Source organism: Agelaius phoeniceus, chromosome 20, assembly GCF_051311805.1.
Source record: "Agelaius phoeniceus isolate bAgePho1 chromosome 20, bAgePho1.hap1, whole genome shotgun sequence".
NCBI lineage: Eukaryota > Metazoa > Chordata > Aves > Passeriformes > Icteridae > Agelaius > Agelaius phoeniceus.
This window is the reverse complement of record NC_135284.1, coordinates 6,186,354-6,195,822: the sequence shown is the minus strand read 5'-3', so window position 1 is coordinate 6,195,822 and position 9,469 is coordinate 6,186,354. Positions and strand designations below refer to the sequence as shown.

General features: G+C 60.1%; 2 protein-coding genes across 3 annotated transcripts in view; both read right to left on the bottom strand.

Annotated features, from left to right (window-relative positions):
• Positions 1–309: 309 nt before the first annotated feature.
• HSPB1 (heat shock protein family B (small) member 1) lies at positions 310–4,265 on the bottom strand. 2 transcript variants are annotated; one of them, XM_077188777.1, is made up of 4 exons: positions 3,546–4,265; positions 1,639–1,934; positions 884–947; positions 310–664 (listed from the first exon to the last, which is right to left on the bottom strand). In XM_077188777.1, the coding sequence occupies exons 2-4, from the start codon at positions 1,895–1,897 to the stop codon at positions 505–507; spliced, it is 483 nt and encodes a 160-aa protein (XP_077044892.1). In that variant the 5' UTR covers positions 1,898–1,934; positions 3,546–4,265; the 3' UTR covers positions 310–504. The 2 variants fall into 2 exon arrangements, with proteins under 2 accessions (XP_077044892.1, XP_054503154.1); XM_054647179.2 differs by lacking the exon at positions 3,546–4,265 and adding an exon at positions 2,727–3,321 and having other exon boundaries at positions 312–664.
• A 631-nt stretch (positions 4,266–4,896) lies between these two features.
• SRRM3 (serine/arginine repetitive matrix 3) overlaps positions 4,897–9,469 on the bottom strand; it is a 29,783-nt gene continuing 25,210 nt past the window's right edge. Inside the window, exon 15 of the mRNA XM_054647178.2 lies at positions 4,897–7,114. Within this exon, the coding sequence (XP_054503153.2) occupies positions 6,898–7,114 (217 nt within the window). The 3' untranslated portion in view covers positions 4,897–6,897. The remainder of the gene's footprint in view (positions 7,115–9,469) is intronic.

The window sequence follows — 9,469 nt, the reverse complement described above, 5'->3', positions numbered from 1 at the left end:
TGGCATGTGAACACCAGAGATGTTGGAGACGTGGGATGTAAAGCCCCCAGAATGCTGGAGGTGGATATGGAGAGCTGAGATGAAGGAGACCCAGGTGTGGGACATCCAGGGTGTGCAGGTCAGGGACATCGACCCCAGGTTGTGAACACCTGGGATGAGAACAGCAGGGATGTGGAGCCCTGGGTTCCAGACCCCAGTGCTGGGCAGGGCTCGGGGGCCCAGGCAGCCCCGTCCCGGGGCTCTGGTCCCGGTGCAGCTGCCACAGGAGTGGCCCAGCCGAGGGGCAGGGGGCAGACACGCCACAAGGACAGGTTTATTTCACCAGCTTTTATTCCGGCTGATTCTGTCGGTTCCTTCACATTTATTCAAGGCACTCAGTGGCAGGGCGAGTACAAAATCAACAGTAAAAAGGGGGTGGGTGTGAGGGGGCAGCTGGGGGCGGGCGTAGCAGCGGCGGCTTCTCCTCTTCCTCCTCCTCCTCCGTCTCCTCCTCCTCAGTGCCGCCTACTTCTTGGCCGGCTCCTTGGCCTGGCTCTCCACGGTGACGGGGATGGTGATTTCGGCAGACTGGATGGCGGGTTTGGGCAGGGGGGCCTCCACCGTCAGCATTCCATCGGGAGACAGCGAGGACCGCACGGCCGTGGCTTCCACACCAGGGGGAAGGCTGGGAGGAGAGGGGAGAGAGGGAAAGGGAGGTGAGGGCTGCAGCATCAACCCAGGGGATGAAATGCTCAGCCCCAAATCGCTGCCTCTCCCCCTCCCAGTTTGGCTGAGCAGCATTCCCAGTTTGGCCAGTGGGCTTTAGAGGGTGTGGGTGGGTGGGAAAACGTCCCCAAAGACATCGGGGCTGCACCAGGTGTCTCCCCTCCTCCCTGGTACTCACGTGTATTTTCGGGTGAAGCACCTGGAGATGAAGCCGTGTTCATCCTGCTTCTCCTCGTGTTTGCCTGCAAGGAAACAAAACCTCTCAATGGCTGGGCATGAACCTTCCTGCCCCATCCCAGCACTTGTGGAGGGGCTGATTCTGCCCATCCTGGGGCTTTTGCCGTAATATCAGCCTGGAGCAACTTGGGGGCACCCTCTGCAGGGCCACCCCGGGTGCATCCCCCAAATTTAAGCAGAGGAAAGTGCAGTGCCAGGAGCTGGGGGTGGCCAAAGGGGCCCAACAGTGTCCAGCCGGCCCCACAGCTTGGCAGGGCTGGAGATTGAGCAATTCCCTCTCCCTGAATTCATCTGGGAATTGCCCCATTCCTGTCAGGCCCGCCCTCACCCGGCAGGAAGCACATCCTGGCCTTGTGCCACAGATCTGGGCTTTGTCGCAGCATCCAGGCTGCTGTGGGGGCTGCAGGCCTCACGACACCCCACATCACCCCCGGGACCCTCTGTGGCTCCCTGTGTCCTTCCAGAACAGCAGCAAGGGGTCAATGTGTGGGGCTGAGGGGGTCCCTGCACTGAGTGCACCCTGAGACTGAGCTGTAATGCTGGGCCTTCCTCCCTGCCTCGATTTTCTCTTTCCCTTTCCCTTTTTCTTCTCTCCTTTCCTTCTGCTTTTCCTTCCTTCCCTTATTCCACCTTTTCCCCCCATCAAGCTCCAGGACAGCAGCTCCCCCCTCCAGGAAGCCCCACCCCAGCACCCACCGGTTATCTCCACGATATTATCCTTGGTTTTCACCACCAGCTCCTCGGGTGCAAAGTGGTTGACGTCCAAGGTGACCTTCCAGCTGTCGGCGGTCTGGCGGATCTCGGAGATGCCGCTGCTCAGCTGCCGGCTCAGCGCCTGCCCAAAGGGCGAGCCCGGCGCCGGCATCAGGGCGCTCTCCCGGGGCAGCAGGCGGAAATAGCCGGGCCAGGCGCTGCCGCTCGGCCACTTGTACCAATCCTCGGGGATGTGCGGCATCCCGAAGGACTGGTCGAACAGGCGGCTGCCATGGTACCTGGGAAAAAGGCCAATCACTCGGTTTTTTAGAATTTTAAAAGTTTAGTAGTGTCGTGGTTTGAAAGGAAGTGAGTTTTTTTGGGATGCTGTGGTCAAACCAATGGGTGCTCAGATTTGAGTATTGGCACCTGGACACATGGATACGCCTCTGAGAACACAGGGGTTAAAAGCAGAGGACTCCCAGGAAACCTTTCTCTTGGGTTCCGGTGGGGAAAGAGTTTGGATTAAATTGTTATAAAAAATAGTAATACGATTAGAGTAATAATAATTTGGAGAAATTGAATTAGGACAATACGAGACAATAAATACAAAGAGTTACGGATGTCCAGGTACCTTTTTCTTGGCAGTAGGAGCCCGAAAAAGGACACCCATTAACAAAGGATTAACCCTTAAAAGCAATAACCTGTTGCATATTCATACACTTCATACATGATGCATAAATCCATTTGAACACAGGATTCTGTCTGGTCATCATCAACTTCTTCCTCTGAGTCCTAACAGCGCCTTCAAGGCAGGAAGAAGTTCGTTTCTCCTGATAATGGGGCAATAAATTCTCTTTCTCTGAAAGATTCAGGTGTCCTGTGGCTGCTATCTCACTGCAAGTCCTTTCTTTAAAAAAAGCATCCTACATAGCATAGTTTCTATTTTAACACTTTTTATAACCTAACACTATATTTAACACACTACTTAAGAGAATTAATACAGCATTAATTTCTAACACAACACATATAATATTCATTTCGATATTTGCGAAAAGCCAATCATAAAACGCATGCACGTTTCACAGTACCAGTCACGGAAGGGGTCCCAGCTGGGGCTGCGCAGGAAGGTGAAGGGGACGCGGCGCTCGGCCATGGCGTGCGGGGCTGCCCGGGGTGGAGGCGGTCCGGCCCTTATGAAGAGGGCCCGGGGTTATTTTTAGCCAGGCAGCTCAGCTGGCTATTAATGGAAATCGCGGCAGCCCCGCAGAAGGGACCAGAAGCTTGTCCCGGGGCTGGGGCGGCCGCACGCAGCCGCAGAGGGTGGGCGGGTGGGTGTGCAGGGAGGGGGCTGGCAGCCTGCGGGGCCCCCCTGCCAAGGGAATGTCCGTCCTCCTTTCATCGGGAGAGGCTCGGCCTGCTTGGGAGTGATGGATGGCCCTTGGAGCCGCTCCCGGCCTCTCTCCCGCCTGCCTGCCCGGAAAACGATCCCCAGGATGCGGCCCCGTGCAGCGTGAGAAGGGGCTGGGGCTGGGCCAGCGCCTCGGGAATGGCCGGATGAGTCAGTGCGGGAGGCTCTGAGTGGCCCTGTGCTGTGTCACCGCCTGCCAGAACCTTCCAGAGCCCCCCAGCTCTTGATCACCCACCTGCCAGAACCTTCCAGAGCCCCCCAGCTCTTGATCACCCACCTGCCAGAACCTTCCAGAGCCCCCCAGCCCCTGGTCGCCCCCCAGCCCCTGGTCACCCCCCAGCCCCTGGTCACCCACAGGCCAGAAGGTTCCAGAGCCCCCAGCTCTCGATCACCCACCAGCCAGAAGATTCCAGAGCTCACCAGCTCCTGGTCACCCACCTTCCAGAAGGTTCCAGAACCCCCCCAGCAACCAGTCACCCCCCAGCTCCTGGTCACCCACCTTCCAGAAGGTTCCAGAACCCCCCAGCCCTGTGGGACTCCAGTGGCTCCAGTGCTCAGCACTGTGGTAGGAAGCCCCTGCACCAAGCTGGGCTCCAGTGCCCAGGAATTGGGTCCCTGAGGCCCTTGTGGGGTTGGTGAGGGTCTGGGGGCCAATGGGACCTGTGGTGGTTGGGGGGGGCTTACAGGGCCTGATGGGGGCCAGTGGGGACTGGGGGCTGGCTGTGATAATGGGGCTAGGGGGGCTCTAGGGGGGCAGAGGGACTGAGGGGCTGGAAGGGGATCCTCTCATCCAAGTGTCTCCACACCCCTGGCACCCAGGAAGGGGTTCCCATGTGGGGTCAGAGGCCAGGCTCCCATCCTGGGGAAGGGCTGGCAGCTCTGGGCCCCCATCACCTGGGCCCAGCTCCCCTCTGGCCCCAGATTTGCCCTGGAGAAGACGGGAGGTGGGGGGCACCTGAGCCCTGACACACTCAGTGTGTGAATTACTGACCTTCAGAAGTAGGGGGGGATGGAGCAGCAGGAAATTTGGGGGTGATAATGGGGTTAGGGGGGCTCTAGGGGGGTAGATGGACTGGAGGGGACTGCAGGGGGGCTGAGCCATGTGGGCCTGGGGGCTGTGGCAGGCTGAGGGGGCTGAACCAGGGGAAGATGGGGCACTGCAGAGGGGAGGAGTGGCAGGGATGCAGGGAAACGAGAGGGATGTGGGAGGGAGGGAGGGAGGGAGGGGAGAGATGCAGGCAGGGATGCAAGGAGGGAGGCAGGGAAATGGAGGGGAGACAGGGGAGGATGCAGAGGAAGATGCAGGGAGGGATGCTGGGAGGGAGGGGAGGGGTCAGAGGAGGGATGCAGGGAGGAAGGGAAGGGTGGCAGGTGGGAATGCAGGGAGGGCTGCAGGGAAATGGGAGGGATGGGAGGGATGCAGGAACGCAGGGAGGAGCAGGGAAGGATGGGAGGGATCGAGAGAGGTATGGAATGGATGGGAGAGTTGCAGGCAAATGGGAGGGATGCCGCGATGTGGGAGAGAGGGGAGGGATGCAGAGATGCAGGCAGAGATGCAGGTGAGGATGCAGGGAGGGATGCAGGCAGGATGGATGGCAGCTGGCAGACAAATGGGAGGGATGCGGGGAAGGATGCAGGGAGCCAGGAGCACGGCAAGGAGCCAGGGAGGATGCAGAGGGACCCCCACAGACACAGCAGGGTCCTTGGAGGGATCAGACACAAAACTCCCGGTGCTGCTCCACATGGAGGGAGAGGGAAGAGCAGGATGGATCCGCGGGGAGCCGGAGGGAAGGAGCAGGACAACCCTGCCGTGCTCCTGGCAGGAAGAAACCTCTCAGTGCCCAGCAGGGTAATTTACAATATATACTGTATATTTATTATAATTGCACCAGCTCACGGCATCTACAGCTGTACTCACAACCCAGAGAGAGAGCGCACGCGCGACAGGAAAATACTGAAGTATTTCTACAGAGTATTTGTTCCAGTTGGCTCCCTCCCGGCAGGAGACAGAGACTGTAAAAGAGGAAGACTGGAATTTTTCCCTGATGTGCTGGCTGCTCCGCGGCGCCGCTGCAGGCGGGGCTCGGGTCTTTGGGAGCCGCGGCCCCACGGGGGCTGCAGGGCTGGGGCTGCAGGGAAATCCCCGCTGCTGGCTCGGGTGTGGGTCCTGTCAGGGGATTCCCCCGTGGCCCAGCAGGGTGGGGGCTCCAGCGGCCGCTCTGAGCTCCCCGTGGGGCGCTGGGGGGCCGGGGGCTGTGGGGCAGCAGCTGGAATTGCTGGGGTGGTTTTCGGAGCGCGTGGCTCAGGGTTTGTGGGGATGCTGGGGGAATTCGTGTCCTCCAATCTCCCCCAGGCTCCAGGAGAGCAGAACCTTTTGTCTCCTCCTCCTCCTGCCACAGTCGCATCCAGCGCTGCCACCCTGCCCAGGGCTGGCACGTGGGGACAAGCTGCACCACGGAGTGCCACCAGCGTGTGTCCCCTCCTTACCTGTTCACCCCATCTCTAACACCTCTGCTCGTTCGGGTGGGTGGCTGGGACACCCAGGGGCTGCCACCCATCACTGCCCAGCTCCTGGGATTTTTCTCCAAGGGCTGGCGAATCCTCAGCCAGGACATGCCAGGTTTGGGAGGCTGACCCTGAAGTGCCCTTTTGCTCCCGTCTCTGTCCTCTCGGCTCCTCTGGTTCGTCAGGCCCCGGCTAAGGAGGCTCAGCTGGACCCCAGAGGATCCTCCCGACCCCGGCTGGCTGGAAACCAGCGCCGGAGCCTGGCTTTGCATCCAGGGGCAGCGGGTTAGTCCGGGCAGCTGCTCTCCCACCCAGGGAGGCTCATCCCCATTGTCCTGCTCCAGCCAGCCGGAAAACGCGGGGCCACCGGCATTAAACACCAGCCCCGGGGGCCACGACTCTCCTCAGCGCCTGGGGACTTTCTTTTTTTTTTTTTTTTTTTTTTTTTTTGGGAAATCAGCAAAATCCTGCAAAAGCCGGGCGGCAGGCCAAGCCCGGGACCCTCCTGCCTCTCTCTTCCCATAATTGAGTTTAAAAAGCAGCCACTTTTCCCCAGAGCAGGAGGGGGCAGGCCATGCCAAGGCCAGAGGGTGGCTGGATGCACCCCCTGCCCAGCCCCAGCCCTGCAGCTCCCTCCTCCCGGGGGTGCCCCCCAAACTGGGGGGTGGGTGGGTGCCAGGGCCAGCTCCTGAGCTGGGACCAGCAGCGTTTTTCTCTGGATCTCCTCGCTTGGGAAGAGAATTACAGGTGCTGCCGGCTTTGTTCATCCATGGCTCGGCGTGTGCTCAGGTCTGGGGGGACCCCAAAATGTTTTGCAGAGCCCCTGTGCCCCGTGACACCCTGGGGACAACTTTGCTGGGGGAAACAGGGCCTTGCTCACCTCTGGTTGGCATCACCCTCCAGCTGAGCCTGCCCCCCTCCCGCCCACCTCCCCGGGATGCTCTTGTGCTAAAAAACAGTCAAACAAACCCAAAAAAAGCACAGGGGGACCCCAGGGGTGTCCCCAGCCACCCCCACCCTCTGGCCCCAAAGTCTCTGCAGAGCATTTGTTCCCTGGCTCTGTGCTCGCCCACCCCACCCCGCCCCTCCCCGGCACTCGCAGAAATAAGAAGAGATCCGAGATCCTCCCCTTCCCCATCCCGACCCCAAAACGCCCCGGAGCGGGGGGAACCACCCCCTCCCAGGGCGTTCCCATCTGAGTTCCCGTCCGTGCTCTCCCCCGCTGCCAGGTCCATCCTCAGCATCCCCCGGGGCTCCTTTGCACCTCCCCGCTGGTCCCGTCCCTCCTGGGGGCGCAGGCGGCACGGAGGGGGCAGAGCTGGGCTGTCGGGGGCTGCCGGGGGGGCTCAGAAGCCGGCGCTCTCCGAGCTGCTGCGGCTGTTGTAGCTGGGGCTGCGGCTGGGGCTGCGGGAGCGGCTGGGGGGGCTGCGAGTCCGGCTGCGGCTGCGGCTGGAGCTGTAGCTGTCGTAGCTGCGGCTGCGGCTCCGGCTGTACGAGTAGGTGCTCAGCGAGCTGGAGGACGAGGGGCTGGGCCGGTAGTAGGGGATGGGACGCTTGCGGGCGCTGCAAATGGAAAAGGGAAACTGAGTCAGGGCCCCCCCCGCGGCCGCTCCGGGAAGGGGATTCGGCGCTGGAGCCCCCGCACGGCCAAGCATTGAGCCAGGGCAGCCAAGCATCCCAGAGGCCGCGCGTCGGGATCAGGACCCGGCATCACCTCCCCTTCCATCCATCCATCCGTCCGTCCGTCCATCCATCCATCCCTCCATCCCTCTCCTCCTCCCCTGCCCCCTCCCCCGGGGTGTTAGTCCTGGATTAGGCAGCGTCGAGGGCAGAAAGTGAGCAGGTTAATGTGGCTTTTGTGTTTCCCAGACACCAAAGATTGAAAGCTGCTGAAAAAGAGACGTTTGGGATTAGCGGGGGGCGAGCTGCAGCCCGCCGGCGCCTGAGGATGAGGAGGGACACGGGAGGCACGGGGACAGTGGGGTGGGGGGACACAGGGGGCAGCGACATCAGGAGTCGGCCCCTTGTCCCTTCTCCCAGCCTGGTGTTAGTGGGACCAGAGAGTGGCTGGGTGCTGGGGGTGTGAGGAGACACAGAGGGGTCCAGGAGGAAGAGGAGGAGGAAGAGGAGGAGGAGGAGGAAGGGGGAAGGTTACCCTGGGAGCCGGGCTGGCGGCGATGCTCTCCGGGAGGGACCTTGGGATGAAATGGAAAAGGAGAAGTTGGCGTCACTGAGGTAGGACCACATGGTGGAGGGTTTGATGGGAGCTGGGGACAGGAACTGGGGCTTCTGGCTGGGCTCTGGGGCAGGCAAGGGGGGCTGGGGGTGTTTCCCTGGCTGCCCCCTCCCTGCAGCATCCTCTACACCTCCCAGAAATGGCTCTGCTCCTCCTGAACCCCGAGCAGAGCAGGGTCTGCCACCCCCAGCCCCCCAAGGATGGTGATGGGATGAGGTGAACAATCCCCACAGGGACCATGGGCTGCATTCTCCAGCCGAGCCCTGCCAGCTCTCTGGGGACATCCTGGGAAAACCTGGATGGAGCAGGAGGGATGGAAACCAGACAATGGCACCTGGGTTGGGCTGGGAGCAGCTTTCCCAGCCCATTCTCTTTCCAGGGCATCCATCAGGGAGAACTGTGGGGAGCTCTAACACATGGGCTCTGCAGTGTTCCTCCTGTCCTTTCTCCTGTCCTCCCTCCTGACAACTCCAGTCCTGCCCAGGCAAAACAAAATCCCTCCCACAGGGAGGCAGATTTCTGAAATCCAGCCCCCCCTGATCACCCAGCTGATAGTGGGAGAGACAAATAGGTCAGGAAGGAGGTAATCTGGGCTGGGCACGGCCCCGCCGCCAGTGCTGCATCTTAACGAGGTGCTACATATGCACACAGTGTTTTGTCTGGCACGAAATATTGCCTGTCTTACAGCTCAGGATCCTGAGGCAATAGGATCCCAAGGAGGAGAAACCAGCTTTTGGAGGGCAGGAGAGACGTGATTGCGGACGTGAGCACTGCTGGAATATGCGCAGCGGATTAAAATTAATTCCTGTTTTCATGCCTTGAAATAGGAAGAGATCAGAAGGTCACAGCATTGGAGGCAGTCTGGTTACCCATCTGTCTGGGCCAGCTGATTCACCCAGCCATCCTCAGAGCTATCTGTGCAGCCACAGAGCTGCTGCTGTCCATTTGTGTGTCCATCCATCCATCCATCCATCTGTATGTCCATCCATCTGTGTGTCCATCCATTCGTCTGTCCGTCCGTCTGTCAGTCCATCTATCTGTATGTGCATCCATCCATCCATCCATCCATCCATCCATCCATCCATCCCTCCATCATCCATCCATCCATCCATCCATCCATCCATCCATCCATCCATCCATCCATCATTCTGTTCACCTATACTTCCATCTGTCCATCCATCCATCCATCCATCCATCCATCCATCCATCCATCCATCATCCATCCATCCATCCATCCATCCATCCATCCCTCCATCATCCATCCATCCATCCATCCATCCATCCATCCATCCATCCATCCACCCATCCATCATCCATCCCACCCCATCCATCCATCCACCCATCCACCCATCCATCATCCATCCATCCATCCATCCATCCATCCATCCATCCATCCATCCATCCATCCATCCCTCCATCATCCATCCATCCATCCATCTGCCCACCCAGGCACCCTTTGGGGTCAGCTGGCATCAGAGCCCAGCCCTGTGGCAGTGTCAGGGTCAGTGGCAGTGGCAGTGGCAGGGTCAGTGGCAGTGTCAGGGTCAGTGTCAGTGTCAGTGTCAGTGTCAGTGTCAGAGTCAGTGGCTGTGGCAGTGTCAGGGTCAGTGGCAGTGTCAGGGTCAGTGTCAGTGGCAGTGTCAGTGTCAGTGTCAGTGTCAGAGTCAGTGGCTGTGGCAGTG